General features: G+C 52.7%; 1 protein-coding gene across 1 annotated transcript in view; it reads left to right on the top strand.

Moving 5' to 3' along the window:
* Positions 1-13220, top strand: part of LOC126652753 (maestro heat-like repeat-containing protein family member 6) — a 15734-nt gene extending 2514 nt beyond the window's left edge. The window contains 15 exon segments of the mRNA XM_050339861.1: positions 185-249; positions 395-817; positions 985-1062; positions 1064-1134; positions 1363-1510; positions 1760-1947; positions 2036-2173; positions 10959-11073; positions 11244-11381; positions 11582-11758; positions 11889-12044; positions 12175-12276; positions 12395-12497; positions 12613-12669; positions 12962-13220. Coding sequence (XP_050195818.1) covers positions 185-249; positions 395-817; positions 985-1062; positions 1064-1134; positions 1363-1510; positions 1760-1947; positions 2036-2173; positions 10959-11073; positions 11244-11381; positions 11582-11758; positions 11889-12044; positions 12175-12276; positions 12395-12497; positions 12613-12669; positions 12962-13167 — 2165 coding nt within the window. The 3' untranslated portion in view covers positions 13168-13220.
* The last annotated feature ends 9620 nt before the right edge of the window (positions 13221-22840 follow it).

Genomic DNA, 22840 nt, shown 5'->3' with positions numbered 1-22840 from the left:
TGGCAGTCCCAGCCCCTGCAGGAGGGTGAGTGACAGAACTGGCTGGTGGCTGCAGCCAGATCCCCCAGCATCTCCATGCACTGGGCATCCCGGGGCTGGCCCTGCCTGTGGAGCGCAGGGCTGGGCTGTGTTCTCCGGGCTGTCCCGCAGCCCCTCAGCTCTGACCACGCTCGCTCTTTGCCAGATCCACGCCGGGACCAGACACAACAGCAGGACCGTGCCCGTGGCCGCTTCCGCAGGGCAGCACAGGTACCTGCAGTGTGTCACAGGGCCCTTTGTGACATGTGATGCCATGGCCTCCTGGGCTGGGCCTGCTGTCCCTGCTCAGCCTGGCACTGCTGTCAGAGCTCTCCATGGCACATCCCCCTCTTCCCTGCTCTCTGTTCCCCTGCAGGCCTTTCTGAAATTCGTGGGCATTCGACGTAAAAGGACCACAACCAGACTAACTAAGGCCACAGCACAGACTGACCTCAGGCTGACTGAGCTGGAGATGAAGCCTGATGTCAGCACCGCGCTGACTGATGGCACAGGAAACTGTGACACCCCACCGATTGTTCACACAGCAGAGTCTGACCCTGCTTTGACTGACGATACAACAGACACGGACACCGCATCGATTGATCGCGCAGCAATCTGTGACGTCGCGTTGTCCGAAGAACCCACAAACTCTGACATTTCCTTGCCTGATCTCACTGTGGAGGCTGACACTGCAACAACTGAGGGCATTGCAGACCCTGACCTCATGCCCAGGGAGAGTGTGAATTACGCTCCCACTCCAGATCTTTTTGAGGAGAATGGTGTCTCCAGTCCAAAGCAAGTAAGCAGCCTGTGGCCAGGGCTCAAGCCACCCTAGGCTTGTGTGGCCCCTCAAGCCAGCTCCCCTGGGCCCACTCAGCCTTTGAGGCCAGCACCGTGTGGTGGGAAGGGAAGCACTTGTTGGGGAAGCTGGGCAAGTTGGCAGCTCTTCCCCCATGCCTCCTCCAGGTGCCAGCCTTCGTGAGAAACATGCACCAGAGGCTGACAGGCAACGGGAGTCCAGGAGAGGAGCTGCTCACGGCAGTTTCTGAGGGTGACCAAGGCATACCCTGCTGATGTTGTGGTCACCCTCCTGCGCTGTGCCCCATCCTGTGACAGGTACAGGACCCCCTGCCTTTGGGGCTCGGGGCTCACCAGTCTTTAGAACCCCTCACCTCATCCATCCCATCCCACGTGGTCTGCCAGAGGGATGGGGAGTTCCAGGATCCCCTGGCCCTTCTGTTTCCCAGTCCTGCCATGTCAGCCCTGATCCTGCTGCCATGCTCCCTCCCTGCTCCTCAAGGCCCTTTGGCCGGCACCCCCTGACACACAACTCTGGCCCCGCAGAGCTGCTGCCAGCATGTGGAGGACCATCGCCTCATCGGGAATGGCACTGAAGAAGGTGCTGCCAGAGTTGCTCTGTGTGATGGAGGACTGGCCATTGCACAGCACGTCCACCTCCGACGGGGACAACACGCCTGTCTTTGCTCTGGCTGTGAGTTTCTGCAATGGGCTTTGGCTCCTTCCCAGGTCACCTCTCCAGTGGGTCTCCTTCCTCCCCAACACTGCATCTTCCTGCCTCAGGCACGGGGCTGGGAATGTAGGTTAGGGCCAGGTTCAGGGGCACCAGGCCAGGGGCTCCCCCTGCATCTTCCCTGGGGTCTCCCTCCTATCCACAATCGAGGCCCTGCCACATGGACATCTGGGCACTGAGAGCTGGTCTCGGGTGGTTTATCTTTTGCAGGCAACCATCGTGGTTTGGGAGATTCTCCAGATGTCCCAGTGCCCAGAGCAATTGCAAAACTATTCCCCCCTTCTCCTCGTGGATCTGCTCTTCCAAGTTTTCACCAGCAAAGAGCAGATGCCAGAGGAGGTTGACACATTCTGGAAGGGATACTGGGAGCAACATGGCCTTCCCACAGACTTCAAGAGGTGCTCCATCCCAGTCCTCCTGTCCCTTTCATGCCCTCAAGACTGGGTCAGGGCTCTAAGTGTGACCTGGGCTTCGCTCTCCACACAGATTTGCAGTGCTGACCATAAAGGCCCTGCTTTGCCATCTTGAGTGTGAAGACGTAGTGGTTTCAATGGAACGGAAGCGTGGCTGGGACACGCTCATCAATGCTGACTCCCACCACTACGCAGTGGGTCTGCTGGCCAGGTGAGACCCCCTTGTCCCTGCTGCCCCTGTCATTTCTGCCTGTGCATGGGGAACCCCCACAGTTTCGTGGGTCAGAGGGCCTTGTCAGCGAGGGATGGCTGAGCAGAGTGGAAAAGGCTGGGAGAGGCGGGGGCACAGGAGGAGCTGCCGCCCAAAGTGCATGTGTTCCCTCCAGAGGAAAGACCAGGCCTGTGTGAGTGAGCCCCGGCAGAGGTTTGCCCACCCAGCTCAGGGTTGACGGTGCCTGTTTCCCCCTGCCAGGGAGATGCGCCGTGCCAAGAACCCCTTGTATTCCTGGATTGCCCCCTGCCTGCTGGAGCTGCTGAGCAGGGAGAAGCCCCGCTGGGAGCTTCCCGCCATGGCCTTCCTTGTGGAGGTGAGCCTGATGGCGAGCGCTGCCTGGCCCAGCTGCCTCCACCTCTCAGCCCTCTGGCAGCCGCAGCTGCCCGGGACGGTGCCGCGCCCTGTGCTGCTGCCTGGGCACAGCCCTGTGCGGGTCTGGGCTCCTGCCGGCCGGGCACCCCGTCACTGCTGCGTGCCTTTCAGGTCCTCGACTGCCTGGACATGACCAAATGGAGTGACAGCTTCCTGGAGATCCTTGCAAGGCACCTCCGGAGCGAGTGCTCAAAGATGCGTCACCTGGCACTCAGAGGCCTCGTGGTGCTCAGCAAGGATCCTGTGATGGTGAGGAGGGGGGGCAGTTGGCTCAAGCCATGCTGGAATCCTGGGGCTGGGCAATGCAGTCGCTTTGGGAGCTGTGGCAGCTGCTCCCAGCTCTGCTGCCTCCCCGCTCAGCTGGCCGAGGCCTTCAGGACAGGCCTTTGGTCTCCGGGCTCCGCGTGGCAGCACCCGGGGCTGCCCCGCCCGAGCAGGGTTGGCTCTGCAGCCGTTCCTGGCTTCACAGCACAGCCTTGTGTTCCTCCCAGGCTGACGGCATGCGGACCCTGACACAAAGCCTGATGGACGTTCTGAGGGATGAAGACAGGGAGCTGGTCGGGATGGCCCTCTCTGTATTCATCAATGAAGTTCAGGACAGAGACATCCTAATCTCCACCCCCACTGCCCTGCAGCTGGCTGAGGTGCTGCAGCCTCTCTTTGGCTACGTAAGTCTCTGTGCCCCCATCACAGGCACTGCGTTCTGCCAGGAAACTGTGGCCTGTGCATTTGCAGACCTGTGCCCCGGTGAGCCTGGAGTAGCCAGGGCTGAGGTCTTTTCCTCTTGCTTTCCATCAGGACAACATCCGTGTGCAACTGCTCTCCATTCACCTCTTCCAAAAGGTGATGGAGCTGGGAGTGGACGAGGGAAAAGAACATCTGAAGACACATTTGATCCAGAGCCTGCTGCCACTCTTCTTCTACTGGCACGATGAGAACGAGCAAGTGGCAGAAGTGAGTACTTGTGGGCTCTGGGGTCACAAGAGGAGGGGGCTGGGCTGCCTCCTGCCCTGGCCTTGGTCCAGGGACACAGGTCCTGTACCCTGGGCCGTGGTGCCATCTCCTGCACTCTGTTGCTCCGCAGGCCTCTCGGGCAGCGCTGCTTCGTGCAGCCTGGTTTCTGAACAGGAGGGATCTTGTGAAGCTGCTGAAGACAGAGCAGCCGTGGAAGTTTAGCGAGTGCCTGGTAAGGACGGACCCAAAGCCCCAGTCTCCGATGCCCCGAGTGTGGGGCTGGCACTGTGCCTGGCCAAGGGGCAGAGCCTGAACCAACCATTCCCTCTGTGCCCTGCCATTCTCTCCAGCTGGAAAAGGACAAGAGCCAAGCGGCCAACTACCTCTGCCAGGCCCTGCCGTACCTGGAGAGCCCACAGGAGCCCGTGAGAGAGGCGGTCCTCAGGTTCATAGGTGAGCCACAAAGTCCCTGCCCGGCCCACTGCAGCTCGGCCCCAGCCGCGGCTGCTGCGTCTGCTGGGGGGGAGCTGTGACACTGCTGGGGCCCTGACAGCATCTGTGTTCCCAGGGATCGCCGGGAGGTACCTGAGGGGACAGGAGTTGGAGCTGCAGATCGTCATTGATGGTGAGTGAGAGCAGCAGGGACTGGTGGAGGAGCACAGACCCTGGGCAGGGAGCTGCAGTCCTGCCCTGGCTGCGGAGGGCTCTGCTCCCTGCATGGATGAGGAATGGCTTGGGCAGAGCAGAGAGAGATTTCAGGGCCATGAGGGCTGTTGGTGGCCAGCACCTTCTGGCTGATCCCCTTGGGTCCTGCTCCTCCTGGCCAAAGCAAGAGCTGGGTGGGATGGCCCTAACAGGAGGGGCTTCTTGGGTCACCAGAGATCTGGGCGCTGACCTTGCCTCATTCCCTTTTGTTCCAGTTATTGAAGGCATGACTCATGACAGTGCTGCCATGAAAAGCCTGGCAATTCAAACCCAGAAAATCCTAATGGCTGTCCAGAGACCTCAGGCTTCTCCACATTCCAGCAGTTTCAAGATCATCTCCAGAGTGTGCAGAATAGGGAGGCTCCTCTGTGGGGCAGCTGCCAGGGGTCTGCGGAGAACTGATCCTGGGAACCCTGTCTGATGGAAATACCTCATCCTGTGGGAAATACCCCTCTTATCCTTTTACCCCAGCATGGCAATAATAAATCCCTCTTAGCATGCACAGAGGCTCAGGAGATTTTTTTTGGTGCCTGGTATCCACAGTGCATTGGGGTAGAGGGGACAAAGGGCCCTTGTGCTCAGCAAGACTTGCCCAGGTGTGCAGCGGGGAGGGGAAAGTGCCCCAAAGGCCCTTGGCCTTGGGGGGTTCTGCTGGAGCCTCAAGGCTTGCAGCAGAGCGGATGGGCAGAGCCTGGAGCTGTGGGGGTCCCTGAGAAGCTGGTGCTTGGAGGTGGCCACACGGTGTGTCCCAGCCAGGCAGCAGCACGTGTGGCCTGCCCGTGTGCTGCTGTGTGGATTGCTGAGGGCTGGGAGGTGTGTGGGGAGCCGGCTCCTGGGGAGCTCCTTCAGGGCTGCGCCGCTGCCGGGCAGGTTGGCGGGGCTGGGGGAGACCCTGAGGGGACGGGGCGCTGGGAGGCCATGAAGGGCTGAGGTGCTGAACCTCCTCAGCCAGGCACCCACCAGGATGCCAAAAGCGGGGATGCTGTGGGCACAATTGCACGGGCTTTGGAAAAGGCTTCAGGAAAAGTGGCCACAAGGGCTTTCTATTGACTGCCCAGCCTCACAGCAGCGCTTGGCAGCTTCAGCCTGTCATCCTGACTGACTTGCATGGCCGTGCCTGAGGGCAGACTCACCTGCCACACTCAGGCGTCCCACAGTGCTGGCACTGCTGCCATCCTTAGAGACTGGCATGGGACATGAGCCTTGGGGTGCAGCTGCTGAACCTCTCCTCCAAGCAGCACCTCAAAAACACATGCATGGGCTTCTGAACTCTAAATCCAGGCCTTTCTGGAATGGACAGGAAGAAGCAGCAGAAGCTGAAGCAGGGCCTCATATGGTGAACTTCAGGGATGGAGGGACATCGGTCCTTTGGCATCTGCTGCAAAGATGGCCCAGTTTACCAGCAAAGAGGAAAAAGAAGGCCAAACCAGTAACCGTCCTGGCTGTTTTGGGTGTGCTTGAAAGCAAAGGAAGAAGCAGCACACTGCTTGAGACACAGACATGTGCCCATCTCACTGTAGGGAGCACTGCCAGGCAATGCCTGGATACCGTGGCCACGTCTCGTCCCCACAGTTCCAGAATTGCAGCTCCTGCATCGTTCTGATTGTCCCTATGCCAAGGACTTGCTTCCAGAATGGTGCTGGTGGATTTAGGAGGCTCAACAAAGCACACTGGGAAACATCAATTCCTTTGTTGTTCCAAAGACATGATTGAAACCAACAAGAAACATAAACCACTCCCCCCAACTGCCCCGAAATGGAAAGAGTTTCTTGCATGGAAGGGACAGTGGTACGTTTGGATGTGCAGTTTCCTTGAATTTTTAGGCAGTTTCCCTTGCAGCTTCTGACCTCTTGAGGAAACCTCTCATCTGTTCCATTTTTACTGGTTTTTTTTTCCCTGAAAATGAAACTATTTCCTGGCAGAGAGAAGGAGCATCGACAGAGTTTGTGGTTCTGCCCAGGCCCAACATGCGGCTGTGGGGATGGAGAGGGATGCGAGGGGGTTTGCTGGGAAAAGCGATGCCTGAACTGGCAGTGCAGTGGTGTCATCGCCTGGAGCCCTCCTCCAAGATGTTCTCCCCTGGGCAAATCCCAAAGCAAACACAAACACCCCTTAGTGTTATTTTTCCATAGCCAAGCCCTCTCCCGGATCACGGATTTACACCACTCTTGCTTTACACCAAAGCATCGAGAGGCTGAGCACCCCTATTCCACACTTGTTCCAACCCACAGGTGTGGGGAGCACCTCTGGATGACCCTGGCACTCTTGGAACAGGCTTGCATGGGGCATCCCAACTTTAGAGCGAGGTGGTGCAGCTCTTGAGCACAGCTTGGGGAAACTGTCCATATGAGGAATAAATGGTTTGGGGAATGGTGTTTGGGGCAGTGCTGGGCATGGGAGGTGGTGAGAAGTGCTGGGGTCAGGCTTTGTGACCTAGAGTGAGGATGATTGTGGAAACCAAATTCATCCTGTCAGCAAGCCAAGGTTTGCTGAAAATGAGCCCCCTCCTTAGGGTTAATTTTACCCGAAAACTGTGAGTTTACATCTGTGGCCCCAGTACTTCAACCCCCTCCAGCCAGAACTAGAGCTCATGAGCCTGATTTTGGGGACAGGTGGGCAGGACTGGGGATGGGAACTGGAGCCACAGAAGGGCCACGGCAGAGGGGTGGTTCCACCTCTAAAACAGCACATGTGCTGTTAAATGCCATTTGAGCACATTCTGGGCTATTTCATAGGATATAGGCAGAGATATGGGTGATTTGTAGCATACATATTAAATCCTATATTGTGTCTATATTGCATGCTCTATTGTAGATATACTGCAGCTGTGTCAGGGGAAGGTCAGGCTGGATCTCAGGGAAAGGGTCTTCCCCCACAGGGTGGTTGGCACTGAACAGGCTCCCCAGGGCAGTGGGCACTGCCCCAAGGCTGCCAGAGCTCCAGGAGCCTTTGGACAACACCCTCAGGGATGGGGTGGGATTGTTGGGTGTCCTGTGCAGAGCCAGGAGTTGGACTGGATGATCCTTGTGGATCCCTTCCAGCTCAGGATATTCCACGATTCTGTGGTATCTCTTTCTGTCCGCACTGTTTGCTCTGCATAGCAGGGGATTTTATAGGGAGCAAGGATAAAAAAACTGCTGTAAAACTATGAAAAAACTAAGCAAAGCCTCCCCTGCTGTGCCTGCCCACGGCAGCAGAGGGAGTCCCCTTGGCTTCTGACGCAGCCACAGTGGGAAGGGCACGGGCCCTCCACAGCAGCTTGGAACGGGCTCCTTGGGAGAAGTTGCTTAGTTTTTGAGCTGTGTCTAAAGTTCATGTGCAGCTGTCTTAGATTCTTTGGAGAAGGGAGTCATTCCGACCAGGGTCAGGTTGGTTGGGCTGGGGGAGGCCCCAGGGCAGGTGGCAGGGTGTCACAGGGCCCTTTGTGACACGGTGGGCATCGCCGAGGGGATGGAACAGGGCCCTTTGTGACACGGGGTGATATAAATCCTGGTGTTGATGTGGCAACGCCTCAGTGCTCCTCGGAGCGTGCGACGGGACAGACGGGACAGAGCGGTGCTGTGCGGAGCCCCCGCGTAGCCAACTCTTTCCTACTGACCGGAGCGTTTTGGAGGTATTTTCTGTGGTGCAAGTGTCCTCGAGGCCAGACCGCGGGACTTGGTGACACTGAGCGTTTGTGAGGTGTCTCCAGTCCCAGCGGCAGCTGCCCTCGAGACCCCACTGCAGGACTTGATAACCCAGAGTTTTTCCTAGGCTTTTCTCACTTTCAGTTGCCCTCGAGGCAGCACTACAGGACTTGATAACCCATACTTTTTACTAGGTTTTTTTCTCTCTCAGTTACCCTTGAGGCCACGCTGCAGGACTTGACAACCCCTATCATTTTCTAGGCTTTTATTTCTTTCAGTTGCCCTCGAGGCCAGACCGCAGGGTTGGTGACCCAGAAATTTTCTGGGTGTCCAATCCCTGCGGCACGTGGCCTCGAGGGCAGCCTGCAGGACGTGGTGACCCAGAGATCTTCCGAGGTGTCTCTCCCTTGCAGGTGCCCTCAAGGCCAGACTGTGGGATGGCAGGAAGACGCCTGAGCCTGCTCAGACCCTTTCGGAAGAAGAAGGAAGGCCCTGGAGCTTCCCCATCCCAGCACCCTGAGGATATGGAACAGTCCCAGCCCCTGCAGGAGGGTGAGTGACAGAGCTGGCCACAGGGCTGGTGGCTGCAGCCAGATGGGCATCATCCCATCCCATCCCCTGTGGACATGCCCAGAAAAAGGGAGAGGGGAAGAGGGCCCATGGCTGATCCCCCGGCAGCTGCATGCACTGGGCATTCTGGGGCTGGCCCTGCCTGTGGAGCGCAGGGCTGGGCTGTGTTCTCCGGGCTGTCCCGCAGCCCCTCAGCTCTGACAGCGCTCGCTCTTTGCCAGATCCAGGCCAGGACCAGACAGAAGAGCAGGACCGTGCCCGTGGCCCCTTCCGCAGGGCAGCACAGGTACCTGCAGGGTGTCACAGGGCCCTTTGTGACATGTGATGCCATGGCCTCCTGGGCTGGGCCTGCTGTCCCTGCTCAGCCTGGCACTGCTGTCAGAGTTCTCCATGGCACATCCCTCTCTTCCCTGCTCTCTGTTCTCCTGCAGGCCTTTCTGAAATTCCTGGGCATTCGACGTAAAAGGACCACAACCAGACTTACTAGGGCCATGGCACAGCCTGACCTCAGGCTGACTGAGCTGGAGATGAAGCCTGATGTCAGCACCGCGCTGACTGATGGCACAGGAAACTGTGACACCCCACCGATTGTTCACACAGCAGAGTCTGACCCTGCTTTGACTGACGATACAACAGACACTGACAGCTCACCGATTGATCGCGCAGCAACCTCTGACATCGCGTTGACCAATGAACCGGCAAACTCTGACATTTCCTTGCCTGATCTCACTGTGGAGGCTGACACTGCAACAACTGAGGGCATTGCAGACCCTGACCTCATGCCCAGGGAGAGTGTGAATTATACTCCCACTCCAGATCTTTTTGAGGAGAATGGTGTCTCCAGTGCAAAGCAAGTAAGCAGCCTGTGGCTAGGGCTCAAGCCACCCTAGGCTTGTGTGGCCCCTCAAGCCAGCTCCCCTGGGCCCACTCAGCCTTTGAGGCCAGCACTGTGTGGTGGGAAGGGAAGCACTTGTTGGGGAAGCTGGGCAAGTTGGCAGCTCTTCCCCCATGCCTCCTCCAGGTGCCAGCCTTCATCAGGAACATGCACCAGAGACTGACAGCCAACATGACTCCAGAAGAGGAGCTGCTCACGGAGTTTCTGAGGGTGACCAAGGCATACCCTGCTGATGTTGTGGTCACCCTCCTGCGCTGTGCCCCATCCTGTGACAGGTACAGGACCCCCTGCCTTTGGGGCTCAGGGCTCACCAGTCTTTAGAACCCCTCACCCTGTCCATCCCATCCCACGTGGTCTGCCAGAGGGATGGGGAGTTCCAGGACCCCCTGGCCCCTCTGTTTCCCAGCCCTGCCATGCCAGCCCCAATCCTGCTGCCAGGCTCCCTCCCTGCTCCTCAAGGCCCTTTGGCCGGCACCCCCCGACACACAACTCTGTCCCCGCAGAGCTGCTGCCAGCATGTGGAGGACCATCGCCTCCTCGGGAATGGCACTGAAGAAGGTGCTGCCAGAGTTGCTCTGTGTGATGGAGGACTGGCCATTGCACAGCTCATCCACCTCCGACGGGGACCACACGGCTGTCTTTGCTCTGGCTGTGAGTTTCTGCAATGGGCTTTGGTTCCTTCCCAGGTCACCTCTCCAGTGGGTCTCCTTCCTCCCCAACACTGCATCTTCCTGCCTCAGGCACGGGGCTGGGAACATAGGTTAGGGCCAGGTTCAGGGGCACCAGGCCAGGGGCTCCCCCTGCATCTTCCCTGGGGTCTCCCTTGCACAATCGAGGCCTGTCACATGGACATCTGGGCACTGAGAGCGTGGTCTCGGTGGTTTATCTTTTGCAGGCAACCATCGTGCTTTGGGAGATTCTCCAGATGTCCCAGTGCCCAGAGCAATTGCAAAACTATTCCCCCCTTCTCCTCGTGGATCTGCTCTTCCAAGTTTTCACCAGCAAAGAGCAGATGCCAGAGGAGGTTGACACATTCTGGAAGGGATACTGGGAGCAACATGGCCTTCCCACAGACTTCAAGAGGTGCTCCATCCCAGTCCTCCTGTGCCTTCCATGTCCTTGGGGCTGGGTCAGGGCTCTAAGTGTGACCTGGGCTTCGCTCTCCACACAGATTTGTAGTGCTGACCATAAAGGCGCTGCTTTGCCACCTTGAGTGTGAAGACGTAGTGGTTTCAATGGAACGCAAGTGTGGCTGGGACACGCTCCTCAGGCCTGACACCCACCACTATGCAGTGGGTCTGCTGGCCAGGTGAGACCCCCTTGTCCCTGCTGCCCCTGTCATTTCTGCCTGTTCATGGGGCACCCCACAGTGCCCATGGTCACGGGTCAGAGGGCCTTGTCACCCAGGGATGGCTGAGCAGAGTGGAAAAGGTGCACAAGAGAGGCAGATGCACAGGAGGAGCCACCTCCCAGAGTGCATGTGTCCCCTCCTGGGGGGGTGGGCCAAGAGGGTGGGCCAAGATCAGGGCTATGTGAGTGAGCCCCGGCAGAGGTTTGCCCACCCAGCTCAGGGTTGACGGTGCCTGTTTCCCCCTGCCAGGGAGATGCGCCGTGCCTCGAGCCCTTTGTATTCCTGGATTGCCCCCTGCCTGCTGGAGCTGCTGAGCAGGGAGAAGCCCCGCTGGGAGCTTCCCGCCATGGCCTTCCTTGTGGAGGTGAGCCTGATGGCAAGCGCTGCCTGGCCCAGCTGCCTCCAGCTTTCAGCCCTCTCGCAGCCGCAGCTGCCCGGGACGGTGCCGCGCCCTGTGCTGCTGCCTGGGCACAGCCCTGTGCGGGTCCGGGCTCCTGCCGGCCGGGCACCCCGTCACTGCTGCGTGCCTTTCAGGTCCTCGACTGCCTCGACATGACCGAATGGAGTGACAGCTTCCTGGAGATCCTTGCAAGGCAACTGAGGAGTGAGTGCCCAGAGATGCGTCGCCTGGCACTCAGAGGCCTCGTGGTGCTCAGCAAGGATCCTGTGATGGTGAGGAGGGGGCAGGGGCTGAAGCCGTGCTGGAATCCTGGGGCTGGGCAACAGAGTCACTTGGGCTGAGCTGGGCTTCGGGAGCTGTGGCAGCTGCTCCCAGCTCTTCTGCCACGGGGCCCAGAGGCCAAAGGCCTGTCCTGAAGGGTTGGCTCTGCAGCCGTTCATGGCTTCACAGCACAGCCTTGTGTTCCTCACAGGCTGATGGTGTGCGGACCCTGACACAAAGCCTGATGGACATTCTGTGGGATGAAGACAGTGAGCTGATTGGGATGGCTCTATCTATAATCATCAATGAAGTTCAGAACAGAGCCATCCTAATCTCCACCCCCACTGCCCTGCAGCTGGCTGAGGTGCTGCAGCCACTCTTTGGCTACGTAAGGCTCTGTGCCCCCATCACAGGCACTGGGTGCTGTCGGGAAACTGTGGCCTGTGCATTTGCAGGCCTGTGCCCCAGTGAGCCTGGAGCAGCCAGTGCTGAGGTCTTTTCTTCTTCCTTTCCATCAGGACAACATCTGCGTGCAACTGCTCTCCATTCACCTCTTCCGAAAGGTGATGGAGCTGGGAGTGGACGAGGGAAAACAACACCTGAAGACACACGTGATCCAGAGCCTGCTGCCACTCTTCTTCTGCTGGCATGATGAGAACCAGCATGTGGCAGAAGTGAGTACTTGTGGGCTCTGGTGTCACAACAGGAGGGGGCTGGGCTGCCTCCTGCCCTGGCCTTGGTCCAGGGACACAGGTCCTGTGCTCTGGGCTGTGGTGCCATCTCCTGCACTCTGTTGCTCTGCAGGCCTCTTGGAAAGCGCTTCTTCGTGCAGCCTGGTTGCTGAAGAGGAGGGATCTTGCAGAGCTGCTGGAGACAGAGCAGCCGTGGAGGTTTAGTGAGTGCCTGGTAAGGACGGACCTGAAGCCCCAGTCCCCGATGCCCCGAGTGTGGGGCTGGCACTGTGCCTGGCCAAGGGGCAGAGCCCCAGCCAACCATTCCCTCTGTGCCCTGCCGCTCTCTCCAGCTGGAAAAGGACAAGAGCCGAGTGGCCGAGTACCTCTGCCAGGCCCTGCCATATCTGGAGAGCCCACAGGAGCCCGTGCGAGAGGCAGCCCTCAGGTTCATAGGTGAGCCACAAGGTCCCTGCCCGCCCTGCTGCAGCTCGGCCCCAGCCCCGGCTGCTGCATCCACTGGGGGGGAGCTGTGACACCGCTGGGGCCGTGACAGCATCTGTGTTCCCAGGGATCGCTGGGAGGTACCTGAGGGGACAGCAGGCTGAGCTGCAGATCATCATTGGTGGTGAGTGAGAGCAGCGGGGACTGGTGGAGGAGCACAGATCCTGGGCAGGGAGCTGCAATCCTGCCCCAGCTGTGGAGGGCTCTGCTCCCTGCATGGATGAGGAATGGCTTGGGCAGAGCAGAGACAGATTTCAGGGCCATGAGGTGTATTGGTGGCCAGCACCTTCTGGCTGATGCCCTTGGGCCCTGCTCCTCCTGGCCATAGCAAGAGCTGGCTGAGACTGGGGCAGGAGGGGCTTCTTAGGTCGCCAGAGATCTGGGCGCTGACCTTGCCTCATTCACTTTTGTTCCAGTTATTGAAGGCATAACTCATGACAGTGCTGCCATGGAATGCCTGGCAGATCAGACACAGAAAATCCTAATGACTGTCCAGAGACCTCAGGCTTCTGCACATTCCAGCAGTTGGAAGATCATCTCCAGAGTGTGCAAAATAGGGAGGCTCCTCTGTGGGGCAGCTGTTGGATGTCTGCGGAGAACTGATCCCGGGAACCCTGCCTGATGGAACTACCTCATCCTGTGGGAAAGACCCCTCTTATCCTCTTACCCCAGCACAGCAATATTAAATCCCTCTTAGCATGCACAGAGGCTCAGGAGTTTTCTTTGGTGCTCGGTATCCACAGCATATTGGAGAAGAGAGGACAAAGGGCCCTTGTGCTCAGCAACACTTGCCCAGGTGTGCAGTGGGGAGGGGAAAGTGCCCCAAAGGCCCTTGGCCTTGGGGGGTTCTGCTGGAGCCTCAAGGCTTGCAGCAGAGCGGATGGGCAGAGCCTGGAGCTGTGGGGATCCCTGAGAAGCTGGTGCTTGGAGGTGGCCACACGGTGTGTCCCAGCCAGGAAGCAGCACGTGTGGCCTGCCCCTGGGCAAATCCCAAAGCAGACACAAACACCCCTTAGTGTTATTTTTCCATAGCCAAGCCCTCTCCCAGATCACAGATTTACACCACTCTTGCTTTGCACCAAAGCATTGAGAGGCTGAGCACCCCTATTCCACCCTTGTTCCAACCCACAGGTGTGGGGAGCACCTCTGGATGACCCTGGCACTCTTGGAACAGGCTTGCATGGGGCATCCCAACTTTAGAGTGAGGTGGTGCAGCTCTTGAGCACAGCTTGGGGAAACTGTCCATATGAGGAATAAATGGTTTGGGGAATGGTGTTTGGGGCAGTGCTGGGCATGGGAGGTGGTGAGAAGTGCTGGGGTCAGGCTTTGTGACCTAGAGTGAGGATGATTGTGGAAACCAAATTCATCCTGTCAGCAAGCCAAGGTTTGCTGAAAACGAGCCCCCTCCTTAGGGTTAATTTTACCCGAAAACTGTGAGTTTACATCTGTGGCCCCAGTACTTGAGAAGATCCGCTGACAATCTCTCCATTTTCCATCCATTCCTTTGCCTCAAACCGGGCTGCAAACATGTCCAAGCCCCTCCAGTCAGAAACAGGGCTTGTGAGCCTGATTTTGGGGACAGGTGGACAGGACTGGGGATGGGAACTGTAGCCACAGAAAGGCCACGGAAGAGGGGTGGTTCCACCTCTAAAATAGCACATATGCCATTTGAGCACATTCTGGGCTATTTCATAGGATACAAACAGAGATATGGGTGATTTGTAGCATACATATTAAATCCTATATTGTGTCTATATTGCATGCTCTATTGTAGATATACTGCAGTTGTATCAGGGGAAGGTCAGGCTGGATCTCAGGGAAAGGGTCTTCCCCCAGAGGATGGTTGGCACTGAACAGGCTCCCCAGGGCAGTGGGCACAGCCCCAAGGCTGCCAGAGCTCCAGGAGCCTTTGGACAACACCCTCAGGGATGGGGTGGTATTTTTGGGGTGTCCTGTGCAGAGCCAGGAGTTGGACTGGATGATCCTTGTGGATCCCTTCCAGCTCAGGATATTCCACGATTCTGTGGTATCTCTTTCTGTCTGCACTGTTTGCTCTGCGTCAACAGGGGATTTTACAGGTAACAAGGATAAGGCACCGCCACCGTAAAACTACTTTTAAAACCCGTTATAAACAGGCAGGAAGCACTTTCTCTCCCTGAAATACATCCCTCTCGTGCGTGTCATGTGCGACACGGGATGGGGGCGCCCATCTCTCACGACCCGCAACAGGAGACCTACACAGACGGGAGCCTGGAGACAATTCCGCCTATGGCGCGGGGAAGTTCTGCTCGTTCCGCAGAAAAAACGGGGTTTAAGAAGGATTCATCTGCGCGGCCCCCAAAAACAGCGGGCGCGCATCCCCTTGGCCACGCCCACCCGCTTTGGCCACGCCCCTACCTCGGCTTTGACCACACCCCCCCGGCGTCCCGGCATTCCCAAGTTTTGGAGGAGCGGGTGGTGCGTGGTTTGGGAAGCCCGAAGCTTCATTGCATTGATATATATAAAAAAAAAGTTACCCAGACCTGTGATGGGATGTGGAAAAAAAAACCCAAACAAACCGCCAGTTGTTCTTGGAGCGTTCGGTTTTCGCGAAACTTTTGGCTTCCTGCTGTGCTTTGTATCCTGCTGCGCTTAAAATGTGTAACTTGTGTTTCTTTTCAGGCCACCCCGGAGGAGCTCCAGGAGCCCTCGTTTAGGGCCAGCTTTTGGCTCTGTGCCTGCTGCACAAGTGGAGTGGCTTCCCCCCACCCGTGGCTTCAGAGCCGGAGTTTGTCACCAGCAGCTCGGGCTGCAGCCACCAAGAATGTGAGGAGTCGTGTGAGTAACAGAACGCCGGTGGGCAGTGCTGGGTTTGGAAGGAAAGAGTGATGTTCCCGGGATTAAGCCTCTTCTCATTCTGAATGTTTCAGAATGCCCCAGAGTGTTGTGACCAAGCTGGGCTGGCACAAAACGTGCCCAAACCAGTCTGAGCCTGTGGTTTGCAAAGTGGGCTGTTGGGTACGCGAGGAAAGCGGTTTTGTGTTAGTCGAAGAAAAATGAAAGTGCAAACCTTCACTTCTGAGAAACGCTGTGGAAATGGAAACCCCTCCCAGGTTGGTGTTAAATGAGGCTGTTAATGAGCTGTTTGCTGTGTTACCTCAGCCCCCGTGTCTGCTGGAGAGTGAAACAAAGACTGAACCCAGCACTAGGGGTAAATCCGTCTGTAATAAGTGCTCCGACAATATTACAAATGCAAAACCCTTTTGTGTTCTAAAGTCGCTACACTTGTTAAATCCTGCCTGGTTCACGCCCGCGCTCTGCGAGTCTGCTGTAATTATTTCACGGGCTTTGCTGCCATCCAGCATCCTTTTGTGACAATTGCAGCCTCTGAAACACTTCAGCTTTTGGGTTTTAGTCCATAACTTAATCCTTTATTGTGCTCTGTCCTTTTGCTTTGCAGCTTTGAATGCTGATTGATTGCTTGTCAGTTTGAAGGTATTTTCTGTCTGTTTGCAAAGTTTATGTTCCTTTCCCAGTTCCCTTCCTCTAAAAGTTATAAAATTGTGAGCAAGTTGAGCAAAAATGTAAGGTTATACTCATTGTTTGCCACATACATAACTAGCATTAAAAAAAAATCTACATTAATTCTTTATTAACTGTTTGTATTTAAGTGTTAGTAGAAAAATTAAAAAAACCTTACTCATAATGTAGATGATTTAACAAACAATGTTTAACAGCCCTCTTTCATTTGTCCCATTTCCAAGCCTTGAAACTGGTTCTTCTTTGTTCTTGGATGGCTAATTTCTGCTTAGTTTCTCCTTTTAAGCAATACAAAACCATACATCCTTTCCATCTACAAACTAGGTGTCTTATCTTAAAGGTTATAGGATTCTCAGGCAAGTTTCTCAAGCAAGCAAAAGTATGAACAACGTTAGGCAAGTTTTTTTTCAGGCAAGCAAAAATTTTAGAGCATCAATCCCAGAGCAGGCCTCTCAGGTAAATCAAGGAAAAATATTCAACAGTATTAACAGCTTCTCCAAGAGTGGCTTTGCTTTTCCACTGCAGTGTAAAATATTCCTGCCTAGAAGGACTGTTTCAAAGCACTGAGACTGTTCATGACAGATGTGAACAGACCTTTTGGTGTCTCCTTGCAGCGAGCATTTGGTGACTGACAAGTGTTTTGAACTTCATGTTTTTTAGGAATAACACACGATATCTCTGGAAAAGAATCCCTCCTGCCATCAGATCTGTAAGTACTGGATTTACAGCTGTGGCCGCTGTGGAGAAGACATTCTTCTGGATGAACACTTGGAAGGGCTTTTTGTCACAACAGGCAAATGCTGAACTTGGTGCAGTTTGGTCAGTGGGGCAGAGAATCTGGCAGAGAGACTTGGAAGCACTCAGAGGTCCAAAGTGACCTTGTGTGGGCAGCAGGGAATTGCCTGAAGTGATTCCTGTGTGCTCAGACAGTAATTATGAGAAATCAGAACTGTTGCCAAATTTGTGTAGGTTTTCCTGAAGGAATTTTAGGTGTCAGATGTAAATAAAAACCTCACGACAGGGCCTTGTAAAAACAAAGCAAGTTGTTTTTAGTCGGGTTGTGCCTGTGATTGTGGATTCTTTCATACTGGAATTTCATAAACCATAAGGTTTGTTCTGTAACAGCAAAACAGACCATTGGTTACCCAGTTTTATCAGACTTCTGAGCAGTAATTTAGGGAACTGGGCTTGGCATTTCAGAACCTTGGGACACTCATAAAAAGGTCTATCTGTTACCTGTGACTTGAGACAAACGTTTTGGAGACTGTGAAATGGTAACAAGCAAATTCTTGCTACCAGAGGGCAGCACAGACTGCTAAGAAGCCTTCTGAGGTTATTTTGCGATAACAAATTCTCTGTAGCTTTAGAAACAGCTGATTTCTAGATGCCATTAGTAGTTTAACTCATTGTTTTTGTCGGTTCTTTTTCCTGCTTCTGACCTGTTTGACACACAGGCCTGTTGCAAGTGGAGAGTGCCATCAGATGCAGGGTCTCCTGGAGTGGTTTACGCACTGGTGGGAGTGCCCAAGACGCTGCATTTGGAGGTCAGTGTGGTCTCTGAGGGGTTTGGTCCTGGCAGAGCAAGTTGTTGTCTCTGGCTGCTGACTGGGATGGGTCAGTGCAGAGTGGCAAGGGAGGGGGAACTTGGGAAGGGCTCACTTTGGGGTTGGTTGTGGTTTTCCAGAGGTGTCAGAATTGGGAAAGTGTTCTCAGATTTCCTGCCTGTGTCTGCTCCCAGTGTTTCTGTGTCCTCAGATGGCAGTGGGAGACAGGCCCTTGCCCTGCTTTCTCAGGCTCAGACATCGACAGCTGCAGATGATTTTGCAGCTTTCCTTGGCCTTCCTGTGGAAGAGGCTGGGAAAGGTAGGTGGCATCTCGTCCCTGAGTGGTTTTGGTACTGAGTGAGATCAGAGAGATCTGAGTGATGATTAATAAAATGGGTATATGGATTCTCAGACTGTTATAAAGAGAAGTGATGGGGCAGTGAACTAGAAATCATGTCTTTGTTCTGGATAATGGTTGCATTTTTGTAAATTATTTGCCACTAGTTGTTGTTTATTCTTCCCTTCTATATGGTCAAAGCAGTTCCATGGTGGGGGAAAGGTGCAGCTAATTCCTTGTGCTCCTGCTTTCCTGATGTTATTTGTTGGACTGCAAGTGTAAATATCAGCATGTCAGTAAGAAATCTCTCTTGCAGTTATGGCATGCAGGCAGTGAGCCGAGGTGCTTTCCTACTGGCCTTAATGTGCCTCTTTATTTTGCATTTCTAGCAATCAGATAAGAAAACGGTTCTTACAAATGCACCAATGCCCTTCCAGGTGGGCTGGAGCGGGGCGGGCGAGAGGACTTTGCAGCTCTCACGGGGATGCCTCAAAAGCCGGGTAGGGGGAGCTGTTATTTCATGAAACACCGAGGGAGCCTTTTCGAGGAACTGGCTGTTAGTTTTTAATTAAAGCTGCACAGAATTCCGTTAGGGATGTTTTGGAGGCTGACGCTGCTTATAAACACGGGACAGCTATAAAAGGTAAGTACAAAGCAGTGGGTTTGGTTTGGACTTTGGAGTGGTTTGGATTAAACCTCACGTGAACTTCTTTAACCAAAAGCTGCAAGGAGATGCTGTGATTGCTCTGCTCCTCTGCTGCTGGCTCTGACCCAGTGGCACATAAGCTGGAAGACCTGCAATGACATGTCTTAATCTAAGAAAGATGAGTAAAAAAAATAGAGCATTTTGAACCTGAGAATTCTTTCAGGGGAATGAGAGCATCTTTGGGCAGGGCTTTAGTGAATCCTTGTCTTCCGAGGAGCTCCAGTGGTTGGTATAATTTCCTTTGCTTTTAAACTTTATTCTGCTGGATCTTTTCTTCACTGTTGTGGTGTTGATAACAGAATTTTCTGCAGAAATACTTGGCTGCTTTTTTTTTTTTTTTTTTGCTAAAGCTGTGTCTGGCTGAGGCAGAAATAAATATTAAGCTATGAAAGCAGGATGGAATGACTGGTGTTAAGCAGCTCTGGAAGAAGGAGCCAAATTCCAGCATCTCTAAAAGGGCCAGAGGTATTAGGGTAAGAAAATAAACTGCTTGTATTTTTAGGTGTTCAGAGCCCAGAACAGCATAATAAAGATGTACCAGGCAAGTTATCCCTCAGGGCACCAATCCAGTCAGAGCCCTGAGCTTTTGTATGTGATCAGGTGGGGTTTATTTATGAACTGGTTGCAAACTAAGCAGGGCTTACAAGTACCGGGAACTACTTGGGAAAGACCCCTTGAACTCCTGCAATATTTATTCAGGAGGTGCACAGCAGTGTTACACACTAAATGTTTTTTATTGATCCACAGCAGCGAGAGGCTCATTGGAAATGGAGAAGAAACAGCTTCTGTGGTGAGATGCATGTTGAACTAAAGAGCAAGGAGTGGATGACTGCCCTGCCCTGTCTGCAGAGAGAAAAGATTCTGCATATTGAGTATTTTTTGATATTACTGAAAGACAACAGTTTTGCTTTTTTTTTTTTTTTTTTGCTTTGTTTCAGCAATAAAGAAATGTCTTTGTTTCAGCACTAACTCTCCTGCAAGTGTTCTTGTTCTCTGTGGATTGTGCACTCTTGTTTTGGTGTGAGAAGTCGCACAGCAGGCGCGTTTTTGCGTCAGGAAAATTGGAATGGTTGATGAAAGGCAAATCTATGCTTTGAGGACAAATCTTGACTTTGGGAAGGTTTGATTGGAGTGACAGAGGACACCAGGTGTTTTGCTGGGTTAACCCTACCTTGAGGCCTGTCATGTCTTGGTTCTTCTTGGCACGCTGGGCCAGGATCTCCAGGAAACACCAACCCTTAGCTGTGTTGAAGCTTTCTGGGTTACCTCTGCAGCTGCTGGAGAGGAATTTAAAGGTTCAAGTGGGGTCAGAGAGCAGCTGGGAGGGGGATGATACGTTGTGCTGCAGTGTCAGTTTGAGGAACATTCTCTGTGTCAGAGCAGTGCTGTGTTAATCTTGGAGCTGAGAGTGGACTTCAGAAGCAATCACAGCTTGTATTCCCACCTGTGTTATGCTGGTAAAAATTGGGCTTTGGAAAAAGAGGGGTGCTTTAAAGGGCAACACATGCCTTCATTTACTTCTCCAGTTCCCATCCACAGTCCTGCCCACCTGTCCCCAAAATCAGGCTCATGAGCCCTATTTCTGACTGGAGGGGGTTGGACATGTTTGCAGCCCGGTTTCAGGCAAAGGAATTGATGGAAAATGGCAAGATTGTCACCAGATCTCTGCATCTACCAGGGCCACAGCTGTAACCTCACAGTTTTAGGGTAAAATTAACCCTAAGGAGGGGGCTCATTTTCAGCAAACCTTGGCTTGCTGACAGGATGAATTTGGTTTCCACAATCATCCTCACTCTAGGTCACAAAGCCTGATCCCAGCACTTCTCACCACCTCCCATGCCCAGCACTGCCCCAAACACCATTCCCCAAACCATTTATTCCTCATATGGACAGTTTCCCCAAGCTGTGCTCAAGAGCTGCACCACCTCACTCTAAAGTTGGGATGCCCCATGCAAGCCTGTTCCAAGAGTGCCAGGGTCATCCAGAGGTGCTCCCCACACCTGTGGGTTGGAACAAGGGTGGAATAGGGGTGCTCAGCCTCTCGATGCTTTGGTGTAAAGCAAGAGTGGTGTAAATCTGTGATCTGGGAGAGGGCTTGGCTATGGAAAAATAACACTAAGGGGTGTTTGTGTTCGCTTGGGATTTGCCCAGGGGAGAGCATCTTGGAGGAGGGCTCCAGGCGATGGCACCGCTGCTCTGCCAGTTCAGGCATCGCTTTTCCCAGCAAACCCCCTCGCATCCCTCTCCATCCCCACCGGCAACATCGATCCCAATGGCTCCTGGTTGCCCTCAGCTCCGTGCCAGTCACGCGTTGACATTCGGACACCCAAGAGGAGCACTGTCCTCAGGGGGAAGGCAGTCCCTGGCACTGCTGGCCATGTTGGGCCTGGGCAGAACCACAAACTCTGTCCATGCTCCTTCTCTCTGCCAGGAAATCGTTTCATTTTGGGGTCAAAAACCCAGTAAAAATGGAACAGATGAGAGGTTTCCTCGAGAGGGCAGCATCTGCAAGGGAAACTGCCTGAAAATCCAAGGAAACTGCACATCCATACATCCTACTGTCCCTTCCATTTAAGAAACTCTTTCATTTCAGGGCAACTGGGCTTTCTTTTTTTTTTTCCCCTTTCCTTTTTTTTTTCCTTTTTTTTCTTTTTCCTTTTTTTTCTTTTTTTTTTCTTTTTTCTTTTTTCCGTTTTTTCTTTTTTTCTTTTTTTTTATTCTTTCTTTTCTTTTTATTTTTTCTTTTTTCCTTTTTTTCCTTTTTTCTTTTTTCTTTCCTTTTCTTTTTTCTTTTTTCCTTTTTTCTCTTTTTCTCTCTTTTTTCTTTCTTCTTTTTTCTTTTTTTCCTTTTTTTGCTTTTTAATTTTTCCTTTTTTCTTTTTTCTTTGTTTCTTTTTTCTTCCTTTTTTCTTTTTTCATTTTTTTCTTTTTCCTTTTCTCTTTTTTCTTTTTTCCTTTTTTTCCTTTTTTCTTTTTTCTTTGTTTCTTTTTTCTTCCTTTTTTTCTTTTCTATTTTTTCTTTTTTTTTTCTTTTTTCTTTTTTCTTGTTTCTTTTTTCTTTTTTCCATTTTTTTCTTTTTTCTTTTTTTTAATTTCTCTTTTTTATTTTTTCCTTTTTTTCTTTTTTCCTTTTTCCTTTTTCCTTGTTTCCTTTTTCTTTTTCCCATTTTTTTCTTTTTTCTTTTCTCTTTTTTTCATTTCTCTTTTTTTATTTTTTCCCTTTTTTTCTTTTTTCCTTTTTCCTTTTTTCTTTTTCTTGTTTCTTTTTTCCTTTTTTCTTTTTTTTCTTTTTTCCTTTTTTCTATTTCTTTCCTTTTTCCCTTTTTTCTTTTTTCTTTTTTCTTTTTTCCTTTTTCCTTTTTCCCTTTTTTCTTTTTTCTTTTTTCTTTTTTCTTTTTTCTTTTTTCTTTTTCTTTTTCTTTTTCTTTTTTATTTTTCCCCCTTTTTTCTATTTTATTTTTTCTTGTTTCTGTTTTCTTTTTTCTTTTTTCTTTTTTTATTTTTTCTTTTTTCTTTTTTCTTTTTTTTTTCTTTTTTTTTCCTTTTTTTTTCTTTTTTTTTTTTATGTTTCTTTTTACTTTTCATTATGTTTTTGGAACCACAAAGGTAGTGTTGCTTCCCAGTGTGCTTAGTTGAGCCTCCCAAAACACACAGGCACCTCTCTGGAAAGCATTCCCCCCTTTCCCAAGGCTCTGTTTAAGGCTCTGATAACATTTTCAGGGAGGAGACATGCCAGAAGGGAATACTCTTCTTTTTGCATCACCAAGATAAAATGCAGCAGTTCTGCTTTATTTTCAGGATTATTAAAAATCCTTGAGGTTGGGATGCTGTTTCTGGGATTGTCTGGCACTGGTGTGGGATGAGCTTGTCCTCTCTATGGTGGCATCATTCAGCACCTCTGGACACTGCTGGAGACTGCCAGATCCACCATCCTAGGAAGTCACTTATTTTATTCAGGAGTTTCTCTTCAATTCAGACACCAAAAAAAGAGGCCATAAAACATCTGAGCGCGTTGGAAAGTCTATTCCACCGGCAAAACGAACCACGTTAAATTAACGGGGAGACTTCTTGACTTGACAGGATCCTGATTTGTCTTTGGCCCAAAGGCTTGAAAAGCACTTTTAAGAGGTGGCCACCAGCTGCTGCGGGAGTGTGGAGTAAATTTAATGTGATTTTTATTCAGCTCCTG

Source organism: Myiozetetes cayanensis, unplaced genomic scaffold (genome assembly GCF_022539395.1).
Source record: "Myiozetetes cayanensis isolate MyiCay16 unplaced genomic scaffold, myiCay2020 scf9, whole genome shotgun sequence".
NCBI lineage: Eukaryota > Metazoa > Chordata > Aves > Passeriformes > Tyrannidae > Myiozetetes > Myiozetetes cayanensis.
The sequence above is the reverse complement of the archived record's forward strand: the minus strand, read 5'-3'. Positions and strand labels throughout refer to the sequence as shown.